Below are 18,418 nucleotides of genomic sequence, written 5' to 3'. Positions count from 1 at the left end.
TACGTTTTTATTTTAAATTACTGTCTCCCACCACAAATTATCATTCTATTTTATTTCACATTCCAATTTTTAATGCTTACTATGCCAAAAACCAACCACTCCATCCTTGCATATTACAATCTGATTTGGACCCCTTCTTTTCTTTTAAATAGTTTTAGTTTAATTATGTATTAACTATTAAAAATATAACATGTTATTTTCTTACTTCATTTGTATTATTTGTTATAGGTACTTATAAAAGCTGTATGGCGTTTATTATTAAATAAATAAATAATAATTACTATAATAGTACTTACTTATCTGGTTCACCACAAACTGTAGGTATTCCTAAAGCTTCGTATGTTTTCCCGATTATTTGTTTATCTGGTAGAAAGCTATAACATTTTTTTATAAATGCCGTACTCCGAAGTAATATATTTTCTAACACTGGTAGCCTTTGGAATTTAGGAATATTAAAATGTACTGCCCATATAATTGGTTCAAGCGGTGTACAACAATCATTTTGATTATATTGTTGAGTAATGTATAATATAAATTCATCTTTATTCAGCATTAAAGATATTAACTCTATTTCATCTAAAAATAAGTAGGTATATTGTATAGGTACTCTTTAACTCTTATAACATAATATCTATATTTGAAATTTGTAAAATTAAACTATGCACTAGAGAAATCACTATATTCTGTATTTATTAGTTTATTACATAAAAACAAATGTTTTCAATTGTATTGTAATAAACTAATAACTAATAGCATTAACAGGAAGTAGCAGTGTAGCACTAGCACACTCAAAGTGATCAGTCAAAACATTTTTTTATAATTCATAATGAGGTTGATAGCTACATAATATATCTATAATATAATTTTATCATATATATATTAACATAAAACAATAATTTTATTACGAATAACAACTTAAGAATAAGTGCTTTTTATCTTATATTTTATTTTACATCGAATATATTTCAATATTTGTAATTTTGCTAATTTAATAATAAAACCAATTTCAATTAATCATTATTAATTTTGATTTTTGTAAAAATTGTCTATTCTTAACCCCTTAGAAATGTTAACTGTGCCATTGATTTTATAAAATAAAATTTATCAAGAATATTCAAGATAGCAAGTGAATATTAATAACTTTCAAAAGTATATTTCAGTTAATTGATCTATTTAGTGGTTAATAATTATATAGTTTATAATATACTACTATAGTATATATATTATATTATACATAATATATTTTATAGTATATTCAATATTATGTATATTATTAGAAGCTTTACTTTGCTAGTGTTTCCACTTTCAAATTTTAATACCATACCTAAATAGTAAAATATAACTATTTGTACAATTTTGTACAAGTAAAAAAAAGAAGTTTATACACATCCCTAAACATAAGATATCCCGTTTTTTGGAATGTGCGTGCTAAAAAGTTAATTTTTAAAGAGTTTTTCTTTATTATTAATTATTATATAACTAAAATCTAGTTATATTAATAAATATTATAAATTACATACTATAATTTTCAATCATGACTGTTGTGCTTGTTGATGTTTATAAAGTTAATTTGAATAAGTTGTTCAAATTTAAATTTATAATGTACATTAACGCATCGTGAACAAGTATTCAAACTTTCTGAAATTTTGATATTCTTAATTAAACTGTTGTTTGTATTATTCCATGAAACGTTTACATTACATGTTAGATCTGATACCAATTACCAACTGAACTATACCGTGGTTATTATAGTTGTATGTATTACCTATAGATGTTACACAAAGCCGCTGTTTTTTTATTGTTTTTTTCATAGACTTATAAACTATTTATAACTTATTTATAACTATTAGTTAATAGGTCTATGGTTTTTTTAAACTGGCCACAATCGAGTAATTACGAAACGAAAAACAGCATATAATATATTACATAGTTGATATTTAATTGAGACTCAGTACACCGCTTACAGTCAATAGTTTTACATACTTAAATACTTTATATATATTAATTCGTTTTATAAATTATATAGATATAATTATATTAAATTATACTGTACTGATACTGTTCCAGTGTTCTCGACGTGAAATAAATTCGTAAGTAAAAGAAGGTTATTTATTATGTGCGCTGGGAGAACCAGTTAGGGCAAAAAGTGAAGAGCAAAAATGACATATAGTAGATTAGCAATAACTCAGCGGCGTCCGCAAACAAAAATAATATGTGAAGCTTGTTTCACAATTTAAGGATTTAGGCATTAAATTAAATTTTTTATCTCACGCAGAGATGATTAAAAATAAAGCTATGCGTATTTTGGGTTTTATTAAGCTCACTTGTGCTCATTTATGGATCTTATTCCCTTGAAAATTGTATATTCCTCTCTAAATTTGTTTGTTCTTATTTAGAATATTGTCCACTTATTTGGATAAATAATATATCAAAACAAAACTCTACCATACAATCTGTTCAAAATAATTGTTTGCGTTTTATTTTCTTTAAAAGTATCTTACATTTTTCGATAAAATCTGTTTGTACTTCGAAATATCTTTTTAATTTTCAAAATAGGGAGTGTTCTTTATTACAATAATCACATGGTCAGAATCAGAAGTATATAAAATTGGATTTCTGTCTGTCCTTTATGTATTCCTAAACGACTGGACCGATTGCGATGAAATTTGGTATTAGACCTATGGGCAGAATATAGGCCAAGTTAAAAAGTGATAAGCCCAACCCCGGGAGGTGCTCAAACAGAAATTTGAGATTTACGACGGAAATTTTTGTTTATGATGGTTGCTATTAATTTCAATATATCATTAATCAATAAATAATATTATCGTATTAATATTATTTGTGTACAATTTTGCTTTAGGTTTTAAAAGTTATACAATTTTAAAAATAAAAATAAAAAGTAGAAATTGCAATTCTGTTTGTTGAGCTGTTGAAAAGTGTTTGGTTTGAGTTGTAGAAACGATCTTAAGAAATTCCAAAGGTTGTGTAGTTGGAAAACTTGGAAGATATAGTCTAATATAACTTATTAAAATAGATGAGAAATAATAATATTGTTTAATATGTTTTTGAAAAAATATAAATTATTAGGTATTAAAATATTTGTGAGAAATAATAAGACTAAGGAATATAGTAATAATTATATTAGCAATATTCTTATAAGGTTTAAAAAATATTATGTAGACAATAATTTTGATTTTTTGAACTGTCAAACTGATGATTGTCCTGTCCTTCTGTAAAATTATTATTATTGAATTTAAAATTAATTTGTTCCAAAAATTAGCGTAATAATGAGTACAATAATTAATAATTTATAAAACAAAAAAATGTTGCTATGAGATAAAATTGAATTGAAGGTTTTACAACAAATTTTAATAATATTTTTTGATATAATAACAAAAATATAAAGGTTGTAGAAATACTAGGAATAGTAGAAAAACCTATAGAAAAACCTTTGTTTGTGAACAAAAGATGTATTGAATAGTTTAGAATATGAAGTTTCTGTTCATCTGAAACTTAAATTTACTTTTTAGACTTAAAACAAATGTTTATATAGGTATTAAAATTATTTAAAATCATAAATATTTAAAAATTATTTTGTAGTTACAATGTAAAAAAAATTTTACCAAACCTAACCAAGATTAATGGTCAAGAATTTCTTTGGTAAGTATTATTCACAGATATATACTATACATATTATATGTATCTGTGCCCTGTGGTATAAGTGGAATAAGGCTGCTGACGATACCACTAAAAAAAAACGCGCCTATGCTAATACCTTTTGGGTGATGTGGAAATTTAGCAGTCCTGAATCACTTGTCATCAAAAATAATTATGTTTGTTGGAGCTATATTATAAGTTAAGAAAAAGTGAGTATAAACAACGCATTCAAATAGGTATATTTTATTTTTATTTGATGTAATATTTATTTTTTATGCATAAATGTGATCTTAAGTTTAAATTTTTACAAAATCCAAAATATCACTACAAAATTCACATCATAAAGTGAACCAAAAGTTACGAAATTGGACATAATCTTACAGTTATAATTAATACAATCTATAATCCATCGTGTTCATTGCCTGATTTCCGTCATAAAATTGAACAAAATATTCAAAATATTTTATCTGAGACATTAGAAAATGTTAAAAACGCTTGGGTCCAAAAATTTCAACTCTATGTTACAAATAATGGAGGCCACTTCGAACATTTATAAAAAAAAAAAATGTTATGAATTATTTTTGTTTTAATGTAATAAAATCTTTTTTTTTCTATTAACAATCGAGTTTAAAAATATTATCTGAATTTTAATTTTAATCTTTCCTAAAAGGTCCTCTGATAATTAGATATTTACAGATTGCCATAAAAAATCAGCGTTCCAATCGGGAGCGCATAGAAAATCCGAAAATATTGTGTCCGAACCGCATTTCAGACGAAAATTTTTTTAGCCGAAACATCTTTTGTTGGACATGTATTTTAGCAGAACAATATTTTAGCCGACAAATATTATAGCCGACAGTTTTTTAGCCGACAAATAATTTGGTCGACAATATTATAATTTATAACCACAGATATAGATAATAAACTAGATTGCTAACTAGCATGGCTATAGATACTATGGTTGCCCATCGGCCTATGTTAAATAATACCCACAGGCGGAGTACAAGTTTCTCGCTGAATCATAATACCACCTAGCGCTACCTAGTGAATTACTATAGAAACAACAAGATTTATAATTTTAGCGGGCTTTATATTTATATCTTTACTAGCTGACCCGACACGGCGTTGCCCGTGTGTTACTTTCTTTTTTTGCATTTTCGTATGCCGTGTGTTAATTTTTAATTTAATTTTATTGATAGTGCTAATATTACGTCGAATTCACGACGAAAGATTTATTTTGTAATGTGGCAGTTTTTGTGCCTACGTATTTTAAAAAATTCTCCTGAACAGAACCGTCACCCTGGTGATAGGGCGTTGTGAATAAAAAATAATTAAATAAAACATATATAATGATTTAAAAGTAAGTAATCGCTTTATTGTTAATCATGTGAATCATAATTATTATTATTATCATTGTAGTGCTTTGTGGTATACGATGTTTTTTGATTGATTACCTGGCGCATAGATAAACAAATCTGGTGGTTTTCCAACACGGGAACAGGCAACATACAATTGACCATGTGAGAAACATGGGTTTTCTAGATTAATACCACAAACACTTAATGATTGCCCCTGGGACTTGTTTATAGTCATAGCAAAAGCAAGACGCACTGGAAACTGTAGTCGTTTAAACTCAAATGGCACATCAGTCGGAATCATTGGGATGCGCGGTATGAGAACATCTTCTCCTTTATACTTTCCTTTGAGTATAGTTGCTTCTATCACATTGTTTAGTAATTTTTTTATCGCTAACCGTGTACCGTTGCAAAGACGCGGTTGGTTGATATTTCGCAACATTATAACCACCGATCCAACCTTTAATTGAAGATTGTGAGGTGGCAATCCTGGCAAATCCAGCGATTTTAAAAATTCCGGTGGATAGTTGACTACATCATCTATACAGCCGAATCAACTGATTTATATATCCTCAATTCGCCTGTAATTTGTTCTTGAATTTTGAAATTTAATTCATTTACATCTATGTTTTTTGCAGCCAGTATAGCTCGTTCGCTCAACCAATCATGGTTTCTGTAATTTTGAGAAACATCTGGAAACACCTTCTGAATAAGTTCATCTTTTGATCGAGTTAACTGACAAAAACTTTGAGGAAAGTTAATGCAGCCAGTCAACATGTCTATAGGAAATTTGCCATTACCAATGTCAATGAGTTGTTTAGAGAATATGTTTCCAGATTGGTCATTTTGCAACTCGACACGCATATTCTTGCTTAAATGAAGTACTTTGACATGTTTCCACAAACTGGAGGACTTTAGACATGCATTGAGTTCATCAGCTGGCGTTGATCGTGGAATCACCGGCAATGTTTGACGAAAATCTCCTGCTAATAAAATCATTGCACCACCAAATCGGTTATTATTGCTCCGTAGATCTTTTAAGGTTCTGTCCAAAGCCTCCAAAGATTTTTTATGTGCCATCGTGCATTCATCCCAAACAATCAATTTACATTGCTGCAAAACCTTTGCCATTGCAGAGTTCTTCGAAACGTTGCAGGTTGGAGTTTCATTGCTTTGCATATTTAATGGCAATTTTAGTGCTGAATGGGCTGTTCGACCACCTTCAAGCAAAGTTGCTGCGATTCCCGACGAAGCGAGTGCAAGTGCAATTTTATTTTGTGAGCGAATTGTTGCTAATATTATGAAATCAAAAAAGTTTTTCCTGTACCACCAGGTGCATCTAAGAAGTAAATCCCTCCAGTTTCATCATTTGTTACTTTCATAAGAGTTTCAAATACATACTTTTGTTGTTCATTTAACTGTTGTTCATTTCAACGAACATTTGAAAAAAAGATTTGGCCAAATTGGTCCAGGCGTTGTTGTAGCTGGCTCCGTGCACTTCGTTGCCCGTTAAAAATGCCAATTCTATATAATATGATTCGAATTTTGATTAATTTGTTATTTAATATTCGGTTTAACGGTGTTCAAAACTTATATATTTTCATTGACCGTTTTGATTCTCAAAAATCTTGTGAAACCACCACTTTAATATGCGAATTTTGTAAAATGCTTTCTTATTGCACACTAATTTGTGGTACGATTTTACGAATGTACCGTGTAAATTTTAAGCATCGATCTATCATTGTTCAGGCTCTACGTTTATTAGTCAGTGAGTTACTCAAGTCATAATATTATAGTCATTCTGCTTGCCGTTGCCGCGAGACTCTCTTATGATTATTCGAGCAGTATATTATCATGTAGGCAATCCACACATGGTGTATTGCGGACCCCGCGAGATGTGTACGCAAGCTTATAATTTCTAACAATTAAGTTTCAAAGTTATATCATTTTTTTATTTTACTACGGGGGGTAAAATACAATAATGTGCCATCTCGTGATTTTTATATTGTTGCCTGTTGGTAAAACAATAAAACTTGGTATAACTTGTTATGTTAGTTTATTGCTGTGAATTTGAAATTTACTGTAGACATTGACTTATTTTGCTAATTCTTATTTTTGCTGTTATGGTTTTAACAAAATATAACAACAGGTTTATAATTATTATATTCAATCATAATCAATAGTGACCTTAATATAGTTTATTTTCTTGCTGGACTGCAGTGACAGTTGTTGTTTTTTTACATCCAGATTCCGAAGTTTTCTGGTGGATTTTCCTAAAATTGTACTACATAAGCACCTATAGTTTATTTTCTTGCTGGACTGCAGTGACAGTTGTTGTTGTTTTTTTACATCTAAAATTGTACTACATAAGCACCTTCTCTTACGACCAATAGGAGCGAATCATCAGTGAAAAATGTTACAAAAATGGGGAAAATAAATAATAATAACAAAAAAATTGTTACCATGATTACCGAAAATAAAATAGTAATAATAAGAGTAATAGTAGTCATCGGTATTTTTTATTTTTCATTGTATTTTTTTTTAATTTTCCGTGCAATTTTCTTAACTTTTTCTTACATAAGAACCTTCTCCTGGAAATTACGACCCAAACAAAATAAGAATGAGCGAAATCGATCCAGCCGTTCTCAATTGATGAAATGTTATACATTTTTGTCTCTATTTTTATATATATAGAAGATAGAAGATAGATAGATTATTGTGAACTAAAAAAAAAATTCACTCAACAAATTTCAAATTTCCAAACTAAAATAACTATAGAAACCATAGATTATATTGATTGTACATCGAGCTGATGTTTAGATGTCTACGTCTACCATAGAGTAAATAAAGACAACGGTATCGAGTTCAAATCCCAGACATCAATGAATAGATTTTGCACTTTTTCTACTTATTCGGTTGACTTTTTAAAAATTTTCTTTCGTAAAAACCTTCTCCAGACAATAACAAATACTCCTAAAAAATAATTAGCGAAATCGGTTCAGCTGTTCTCAATTGATGAATTTTTATACATTTTTGTCTCCATTTTTATGTATAAAGATTTTTAATTTCTTTTTTTGCTTGCATTATTAAAAACAACCTTGTTATAACATTTTAAATAAATTATTTATTTTATTTAAATGGTTGCCATTGACTACCAAAAATAATTTAGTTTACTATTTGCTGGACAGATGGCGCCTCTGTAATTTCATCACCATCTCGTCATATTTCTCAAACCTGATAACTTTTTCAAATTTTTCGTCCGTAAGAACCTTCTCCTGGCAATTCCGAACAGTTGAAGAAAAAAATCAGCCAAATCGGTCCAGGGGTTGTTTAGTTATGCGCTTACCAACATTTTGCGATTCATTTTTATATATAAGATTAATAACATGCATTAACTTTACCAATATTAGTTATTACTTATTAGTTATTACATACACTAAATCAATATTATATACATCATAAATATTTTGCTAAGATTAGACATCAGTCCATCACACGGCTATTAGTAGTCTGTACTAAATTAGTACAGCATTAATATTTTTTATTTTATTTTATATAGGTATTTTGTAAAAATGTCTGATTTTTATTGTAGTGTTCGGGTACCTCATGTAAAATCAAAAAATACATTTGGTATACCAAAAAATGAAAAAGAAAAAAGTATGTGGGAAATAGCTCTTGGAATGACTTTGAAAAAAAGTCATCGAATTTGTTTAAATCATTTCCAAGAAAGTGATGTTATTAGTACATGGAGTTCTGGTGAAGGATGTAGTAAATACACGGTATGTAAATAAAGAATGAGTATTACCTATATAAAAGAGTGTACTATTTTAATTATTCATTATTTAATGGATTTGAGGAGAATGTTTATATATTTAATAAAATAGTCTATAACAATGTGGATGTTGGTATCATAATAACACAAACTGGAAAGCTAGGGATTTAATCATAATATAATTATAAATGCTAAAATTGTTGAATATGTTTTTTATTTTGATCAAGATATGCCTAAAGAGGTATCGCTTGAAAGAAGGAGCTATACCAATAAAAAATTGCAGCATTACCACAGCTATTTCCACCAGTGATGAGGTTTGTTAGATCAATAATTTTTTTTAGACCCTGAAATGATTTTTGTATTTTGTGATGATTACCTATAGATTCTACAATTAAATGATATGTCATCAGATTCATTAGTAACTAAACCAGTAACATGTGAAGTAGTAAGTATTGTTTATTGTGTTACACATGAGTGAGAAAAATATTTTTAAAAAATTTTCATTTAGACTTCAGATTTGAACCAATCTGCTCCCATTATGCAAAATAATTGTGATCTCATTTCACCAGAGTGTTCAGAACCAAAAAAGAGAAAAGTACATTATTTTAGAAACTTATTTAAAAAATAAATTACTAAATAATAACATTATCTATACATTTATGTAATATGTTTACAGTTAAATTCAGTTACACAATTGGAATCTGATTTAGATGATACATTGTACACTAATATTTTTAAAAATATCTATTCTATAAGTATACCTAATAAATGGCAAGCTAGTATAGAATGTGTGCAAAGTACTGGAAATCTTGCTATTGTATTTCATAAATTAAGCTCTTTTGAAAAAAATTTTTTAAGATACATTGAAAAACAACTTATTATTACCAAAGGTACTTACAGTAATATAATATGTTTTTATATGAATAATAGTATAAGCAATACATTCATTTTTATTTTAAAATAGATTCTAAAATATTAATACATTTGAATGGAAAAGAAGTACTAATATCAGATTTAAAAATAGACATAGATCAGCTTAAAAGTGTTCAAGATGTACAACAACTATTATTGTTACTTGATAAAATTAGATGTTGTAGAGGAGCTACTTCATCCACAGAATATTTAGATATTAAATCCATATTTGGTTCCCAGTGTATTGAAAGTAATGGCCAATGGAAACATATAAAGTGTTCAATATTCTTAAAATATGATGATAGGTATTAAAATAGATGACATATATATTATATTTAACACTAATCAAACAATTTTTTATTATACCCTAAATATGTTACTGTTTCATGAAGTTCCAAAAATGCATGTGTATGGTGTCGAAGATTGACATATTCAATTGCCAAAAAACGTTTAAGATTGCTTCGCCAAAAAAATGTAAGAACATATTTTTCACCTACAAAAAAACAATCACTCCAAAGAGTTAAAAAATGTATCAATATTTTAAAAATAAAAAATGCTCGTGCTCGTTTATCCATTGCTAAATTCCAATACAAGTTAAATCAAATCAAGTTACAAATGAGTAATATGAATGATAAAAATCTAAATGAAATATTGGATCAATTTAATATACCACAAGGCCAATGTGAGCTTATTAAAGAAATATTTTCTGCTGCAAAAGTTAAAAATTCTAAAAATAGGAAGTATAGTGAAAATTGGATGATGTTATGCTTACTATTTCAAATAAGGTAGGGGTACCTAAAGAAAAAAAATATAATAACATTAAAATATTAATAATATTTTTGATTTATATGTAACAGATCTCCTAGTGGTTATAAGTATCTTAGGAATCAGAATATTTTGCCATTGCCTTGTGTTAATACAATACGTAAACACCTACTAGCCTTAGAAATAGGGTGTGGATTTGATGGACAATTTTTTGAATTACTTAAAAAAAAATTTGAAACAAAGACAGATCATCAAAAAAAAGGTATTCTCGTTTTTGATGAGATATTTCTAAGGCAGAGTTTAAGTGTCAATACACGGTCATTGACATATCTTGGACTTCAGGACTATGGTGATGGGTTAGATATAAAAATTCAAGGTTCTGAAAAAGCTGATCATGCATTAGTCTTAATGCTTCAAACGTTAGCAGATAGTATACACCAACCAATTGCTGTATTTACTTCTAAAGGATCTGTCAAAGGTAAATATTATTTAAATATATTAATATAGTAACATTATCATACTCATGAACTAATGGGTTTATTGAATTAATGTGATTTATTTTTTTAGGAATTGACCTTGCAAAAATTGTTGTAAAAGCAATATTACTTTTAGAAAATATTGGGATTCAAATATTAGGAATAACTAGTGATGGCGCTTCTACGAATCGTACAATGTGGAATATATTGGGCATAGTGACAAAAGCTAATGAATTAAATAATTCATTTGAAAATCCATTTGACAATAAAAGAAAAGTTTTTGTTTTCTCAGATGCGCCGCATTTGTTAAAAACTGTACGCAATAGATTGTATAATAACAAAAACTTAAGGGTAAGATAAAATTGTTAGCTACCTTAACTTAAAGTGTATTTGTACTAATGAGAAAGAAATGAAGAATGCATGTTATAATAATTGTATGTGTGCAATAAACTTTTTAGATTGACTCAACTAAAGCACCTATAAAATGGTCATTTTATGAGAAAGTCTTTTACAATGATTCAAAAACACTACTAAAAGTTTGTCCAAAAGTGACAAAAAATCATATTGAGCTTAATAATTTAACAAAAATGAAGGTGAAATATGCATCACAAGTATGTATTGAAAAATATACAGATTTTATTTATTTATCATTCAGACTAAACACTAAACATTAAAAATATATATAATAGTAGATTAGGTATATAGGTAGTATATTATACGAAAAATATGATTAATTGCACATTTATACACTTAATTTCAGGTTTTTAGTAGATCTATGGCAAAAGCAATTCAATTTTATAAAAATAAAAATTATGATGGATTTACTGGATGTGAAGAAACTATTATCTTTACAGAAAAGATGAATGATATTTTTGATGCACTCAATCGTAAATTTCCTGCAGAAGGCATAAAAAAAGATAGCCATGATTTAGAGGTTTTTCTGTGTGTTAAGTGTTGCACGTGTAAACTTTATTGCTTTTGTGAAATTAAAAGGGAAGTAGTTATTTCAAAACACAAATAATAATATAATTTAACCAATGTATAATGTTGTTTTAAATTAATTTATTTTATTTTTATTTATGTATTAAAATGTGTTTGAATATCTAAAATTTAAATATTATTTTTGTTTTTAAGGTTCTAAAAGAAGCATTAGAATGGCTGAACAACTGGGAGACAAATTTAAAAAAAAATATAATTAAGGATGATGAATTTTTGACAAAGCAGACTGCAGATGGACTCAGAATAACCATAAAATCAACGTTAGACTTAATTTATTACCTACTTAATGAATGCAATTTTTCATATGTTTTAACATATAAAATGAATCAAGACTGTTTAGAGGTATTATTTAATATTTATAAACTAATGATCTTACATAAACAGTACTTTACTAAAAATAAAACAAATATCAACAAATACCTACCTAACATATTTAAATATTTAATTATTAATATGTATCAATATTTTCTTTCAAGAAATTTTTTGGGATTATAAGACAAGTTGCAGGACCAAATGATCACCCATCAACTCCAACATACCTACAATTATATAGGATATTATCTGTGTATTCATTGATAAAACCTCCAAAAACGGGAAATTGTACCATCTTAGAAGGTACCTAATTAAAAATATAAATTTATTTACATTTAAATATTTTAAAATTGTTCCACATGTATTTACAGAAAACATACCTGTCATCACAATAAACGATATAAGACAAATAACTAATCAAGAAAACAAAAATTCAATAAGACAAGAAAAAGTATTAAAACTAAAAAATAAAATTGATACAATAATAGAAGAAGGAGTGTGGGACTTTGACGATATTTTCCAAGAACACAACTATTTTAACAGGAACTCTACTGTTTTTGATTGTGTGGTGTACTTTTTATCTGGGTAATCAATTATTACCTAATTATTAAATAATTATGTATCAGGTTAGCTTATTATTAATTTTCAATATAAATATTGTGTTTACAGTTATATAAACAAAAAATTAAACTCAAATATCAAGTGTAAACAATGTTTGGATAGTTTAAAACCTGAATATGGACAAGTTATAATACCAGAGGCAGAATTAGTAAATTTGAAAACAAGGGGCTTCTTAACTCATCCAAATAAAAATCTATACTTGATTATACAAATGATTGAAGTATGTTTTGAAAAACATGCAGAATCACCAAATGTTTTTGAGGAAACTTGTGAAGACTTTTTTAGTAGAAATTTTAAATTAACTTTTCCTTGTGGAGATCATAAAAGTGAAATAATCACCAACATTTTTGTTCTTTACATTACTATGAGGATGAGGCAGTTCAGTTACGCTAAAAACCAACAAACGAAAAAACAAAACAAGGTCAAAAAAAAGCTATCAAAATTAGTATCAACTTAGAAATATCAAATATTTAATATAAAGTCAAATATTTTACATGTACCTATTATTAATTTTACTTATTGTGCTGTCAAACACAGATTGTAAATATTCTTAAATAAATAATAAAAAAAAAACTATTTAATAGTTAGTAGTTACTAAAAATTACTACTAGATAGCGTGGCATGTCATTCGGATGGTATGAGAACTTTTAGTTTCACTATTAAATCTCCGATGGGCAACCATAGTATCTATAGCCATGCTAACTAGTGATATGATGTGAAGTTATTATCCGCCATTTTGAGTAGGTCAAATGCATAATGAAAACCCGCCAAAATTTGAATTTAAGTTTAAAATATTTGAAATGTAATTTTTTTTGGTCTGTCCATTGATATTCATTAAATTCATATTTGTCACAATAAATAAATAAATTATAAATAACTTTTTTTCCTGAAACAATAGATTGTTGGTATGTAACGGACATACATGCAAGACCACATAAAATAAAATTAATAAATCTTACTTTGCATACATATTTGAGCATACGATTACATTCTTATTGTAAAATATTAACATCTTCAATAATGAAAATGGATAGTAAGAGGCAAAAACTTCATAAAACTATTTTATTTTAAAAGTATTTATTTTTTTATGTAATATAACATTGTTTTTATTTGTCAAAATACACCTACTCTAACTGTAGTTAAGAAATTGCTCAATTAAATATATACCTACATAGGTACCTAAGTATTATTAACAAATAATAATATAATTGGTAATAAAATAGAATTGTTATACACTTACCTAATTTATAAGTTTATATTATAAACATAATAGGTATGAAATTATTCAATTGATCATCATCAACATTTCAAATTAATTAGACGACATTAAATTATAAATTATTTAACAAACGTCAAATAATAAAATAAACTTTTTAGCTTCACGCCTTCACGAAAAAGACGTTTACAAATTTTAAATTTTTTAAACATATTATATATAATATATATAATATATTTATTATAGTGAGAAATTATTGTGTATTGTGTTATCAAAATTATAATATGATAAGATACAAATGACCTACTAATAATGGCGGATTTGTGGCTTCAAACGTTTATATGGTTAGTATAGGGCAAGGTTTATAGATTATACGTTTTGAACAAGAACATTGCCATGCTGCTAATAAAGGTTCAAGAGGAGCCATGAAAATCAAACAAATTATTAAGGATAGGTCATAAGAAAGAGATCTTTTATAACTGATTAACTGAATAAATACATTTTTATATTCTTTAAATAATATTATTATATAAGATATACATTTTTCAAAATTTTTAATAAATGTATTATGATGTTCGATTTAACGCCTTATGTCAACGTTTTGATGAAGATAAATCTGTGGATAACTCAACTTACCCGAAATCAAAGGACGCAAAAATAAATATAACAAATACAACGAATTCAAGAATAATAATTCCCAATAATAATATTACCAACATTTATAACAATTGTAACCATTCGAAAAAAAAGATGTGAAAATATATATATAATTAAAATTAAATATAAAAAAATTATATACGTATATATATTTTCACTTCTTATATTTCGAATGGTTACAATTGTTATAAATATTGGTAATATTATTATTGGTAATATTATTATAAGTATTATTATTAGGAATTATTATTGTTGAATTAGTTGCATTTGTTATGTTTATTTTTTCCTCCTTTGATTTCGGGTAAGTTGGCACAATGACCGATTTTATAGCTTCCCATGCATAAGTATATGGTGAGGATTCATTAGTCCTCGTATTGTTGAAGTCTTCTTTCAATTCCTATAAAAAAAAAAAAAAAACATTGAATATTAGATTTTCTCGTATTTTACTAATTTAAAAACGGAGTGGTTCAACCGGGGAGGCAATTTATTTTAATATAAATACAGAGGGAAAAAAGAAAACAGTTTTTGCTATGTGTGTAATTTTAAGTAGTTTGAATAAAGGGTTTTAAGTTTTTACGTCGTTGCTTATATTTGGTGTCACCTTGTACGTTTGAGTCGGATCTGAAATCGATTAATTTATGATCGTTGAGGACAAAGGTTTTGTCTAATTACAATTCAATTATTAATAATTTGCACACCTAATGTAGACGTGTAAAAATAACTGAGAACTTTTCATATTCAATCAATGTTAAACATAGTTTAATTACCTTGCATATAAACGACAATAAATTACATTAGTTTGACAAACATTGACTTCGCCCGTCTCAAGCAAATACAAAATTTGATCTAGTCGACTATGACACTCGCTGTAGTATTAACATATTTACTTACCCTAAATTCAAATATAAAAAACTCTACACCCAACGCCTTAACCCGCTAGGCCATGAGCCCACAAGTTATTTAATTGATATTTGCGCATTTGCGCATATAAGTTGAAATAACGAAGAATAAAAAACTATGATAAAAAACGAAAACTGAGTAAAATTTCTTTTTTAGTAAACATTTTCCCGGGGACGACAATGCCATCGCAAGGGGAAAAGTTGTGAATCTCCCTGTAACTGTTAAAAACGAGGATAGGAAACACCCACAAATCTGATCACTCTAGAGAGAAAGTCGTGGACAAACTTTTTTAAATCTCCCTGTAATTTTAAAAACGGGGATAGAACCGAATAATACTACCTACTTACGGGCCTAGAAGTTTGTCTTACAGACGTACGAAATACATTTTCAGTTGTGACTTATCAGTAACCTCGGATCCGATTTTCTGACATCATCTATTATAATAATAAGTAATAAACAAAATATCATTATCACAAAAACAAAATTCAACATTTTAGAGTACATTTTAAAAACATTTTAAAAACGGAGTGGTTCAACCGGGGAGGCAATTTATTTTACTATAAATACAGAGGGAAAAAAGAAAACAGTTTTTGCTATGTGTGTAAGTTTAAGTAGTTTGAATAAAGGGTTTTAAGTTTTTACGTCGTTGCTTATATTTGGTGTCACCTTGTACGTTTGAGTCGGATCTGAAATCGATTAATTTATGATCGTTGAGGACAAAGGTTTTGTCTAATTAAAAAATTAATAAAAAATATAATTTTATATTAAAATGAAACAAAAAAAATTATATTCTAAGATTCATGAGACAGTACCTGATCGCCTACAATATATTTCAAAACATATAAATATATCAATAGAATTCATCAGTCAAAATTATGAACACCGTATGAGCACAGAATAGAACAATCAGAATGGACACTGATAAAAATTTATACAGGCAGCATATATCCAGGCAAACCTATCTTGCTGATTACAATTTATCAACCATTGCTTGGACCTAAAATGGTAGTATTAATTAGATACAGTTATTGATAAGCATTAATAAGTAATAAAAGTTAGAATGTTGATGACCTAAAAAAAATGTAAAAATGCCCTAAAAACTTCAAAAAATGAACTAAAGTCTAATTAAATACCTAAGTGAAAAAAAAGTGGGCAAGTGAGTACCGCTCTGCTGTACATTAGGTGCCGTATGGATCATTATTATATATTATAGGAGTGTTAAATTTGAATCCAATGATAGTTATCATTGTATACGAAAAACGATTCTGAACGAAGATGATTTGTCAGCCTAGGATATAATTTCTAGTGGTTGGTGAAAAAGGTGGTTTAAAAAACCCAGCTTATATTAAAAAATATTTTGAAAATTAAATCACGTAAAGAAAACGCGAATCTTAATAACTGGTAAAATTTTCAAGTATCTACGACTTATACTTTTTGAATAATAACAAATATTTAAAATCGATTGAGGATAAATCGTTATCGTTACGCTATTTCGTTAAAATTTAAAATTCAAACGCACTTAAAATTTTTCCTATAATGATGCTTCGAGTTTTCTATATAGATACTTGAAGGTAAACTTATGGAAAACTTAGTGTTGTATTTTTAATCCTTAGTTATAAACACAAAAAATTTTATGATTTTTCAACTTCAAATATTTCGCAAATATTCATAATTTTGACGAATTTTCGTCAAAATTTGAACTTCAAATGCTAATAAAAAAAAATTGTGCCTATGTATTCTTATAATTTTTTAATCACTATAAGAATAACATATGAGGAACTTTGTATTAAATTTTCAAGTATTTTGATAGGGCCAAAAAAATTTTATCGACACTTCAAAAATATTTTTTCAGAAAAATTGAAAATTTCAGTTGTCTATAAATAGCTCAAAAAAAGTCAAAATATTTTGAAATTTAAATCACGTAAAGAAAACGCGAATCTTAATAACTGGTAAAATTTTCAAGTATCTACGACTTATACTTTAAGAGCCCGAACCTATTACAACGGTGACAGCACACGCATATCATAATTATAATGACCAAATAATACTACCCACAGCCATAGTACGTGTTATCGACAACAACGGTCTACCTGTTATATGTCGTGCACTATTAGACTCTGGGTCGCAAAGTAATTTTATAACCGAAGATATGGCTCAATTATTATGTATTAAAAGAGAAAAGGTTAATTGTTCAGTGTCGGGAATACAATTATCGTCGCATATTGCCCGTACTGCAATAACTATTAAATTAACATCTCGATTCAGTGATTATCAAAATGAAATCAATTGTTTAGTATTATCAAAGTTGACAAGTAATATTCCTATAAAACCGATTGACCTACATAATCTTAAAATACCCGATGGCATTGAACTCGCTGACCCATTATTTACGCAACCGCAAAAAATAGATATGATATTAGGCGCGGGTGTATTTTTTGATTTATTGTGTCAAGAACAAATTAAATACGACCCGCACAAATTTATATTTCAAAAAACGCAATTAGGATGGATTGTATGTGGTTGTATATTCAATAAGAAACTTACGACTGAGTTGAATACACAAATCGCGTTATTCACATTGAGTAATACCGAAGATGATATAAATATTGGTAAAAAAATATCTAAATTTTGGGAATTAGAAGAATGTTCATCCGACAAAATATATACATTGGAAGAAATTAAGTGTAAAAACCATTTTGAAAAAACTGTTACACGAGATATTCACGGACGATTCGTAGTAAAATTGCCGTTTCGCGATTCAGCTGTCAAATTGGGA

General features: G+C 27.5%; 3 protein-coding genes across 3 annotated transcripts in view; 2 read left to right on the top strand and 1 right to left on the bottom strand.

Moving 5' to 3' along the window:
- Positions 1–18,418, bottom strand: part of LOC114127068 (PCI domain-containing protein 2) — a 564,778-nt gene that overhangs the window by 522,286 nt on the left and 24,074 nt on the right. The gene's annotated exons all lie outside the window — the stretch shown is intronic.
- On the top strand, positions 8,458–11,963 carry LOC126552613 (uncharacterized). The gene is made up of 11 exons (XM_050207323.1): positions 8,458–8,791; positions 9,012–9,098; positions 9,167–9,229; positions 9,293–9,379; positions 9,461–9,674; positions 9,749–10,001; positions 10,089–10,481; positions 10,554–10,939; positions 11,029–11,288; positions 11,396–11,548; positions 11,698–11,963. The coding sequence occupies exons 1-11, from the start codon at positions 8,585–8,587 to the stop codon at positions 11,956–11,958; spliced, it is 2,364 nt and encodes a 787-aa protein (XP_050063280.1). The 5' UTR covers positions 8,458–8,584; the 3' UTR covers positions 11,959–11,963.
- LOC126552701 (uncharacterized) lies at positions 11,993–13,452 on the top strand. Its single transcript, XM_050207433.1, has 4 exons — positions 11,993–12,278; positions 12,413–12,551; positions 12,620–12,833; positions 12,918–13,452. Exons 1-4 carry the CDS (start codon positions 12,258–12,260, stop codon positions 13,324–13,326), a joined length of 783 nt encoding a protein of 260 aa, XP_050063390.1. The 5' UTR covers positions 11,993–12,257; the 3' UTR covers positions 13,327–13,452.

Source organism: Aphis gossypii, chromosome 1, assembly GCF_020184175.1.
Source record: "Aphis gossypii isolate Hap1 chromosome 1, ASM2018417v2, whole genome shotgun sequence".
NCBI lineage: Eukaryota > Metazoa > Arthropoda > Insecta > Hemiptera > Aphididae > Aphis > Aphis gossypii.
Note: the sequence above shows the minus strand (reverse complement) of the source record. Positions and strands in the feature narration are given on the sequence as shown.

What these genes read in the sequence shown, in the direction of transcription:
- LOC126552613 (XM_050207323.1), top strand. Translation starts at nt 8,585, where the DNA reads ATGTCTGATTTTTATTGTAGTGTTCGGGTACCTCATGTAAAATCAAAA. An exon ending in AAGGATGTAGTAAATACACG is followed by an intron (nt 8,792 to 9,011) that starts GTATGTAAATAA and finishes ATTTTGATCAAG; the next exon opens with ATATGCCTAAAGAGGTATCG. An exon ending in AACCAGTAACATGTGAAGTA is followed by an intron (nt 9,230 to 9,292) that starts GTAAGTATTGTT and finishes ATTTTCATTTAG; the next exon opens with ACTTCAGATTTGAACCAATC.
- LOC126552701 (XM_050207433.1), top strand. Translation starts at nt 12,258, where the DNA reads ATGAATCAAGACTGTTTAGAG. An exon ending in AAATTGTACCATCTTAGAAG is followed by an intron (nt 12,552 to 12,619) that starts GTACCTAATTAA and finishes ATGTATTTACAG; the next exon opens with AAAACATACCTGTCATCACA. An exon ending in GTGGTGTACTTTTTATCTGG is followed by an intron (nt 12,834 to 12,917) that starts GTAATCAATTAT and finishes TTGTGTTTACAG; the next exon opens with TTATATAAACAAAAAATTAA.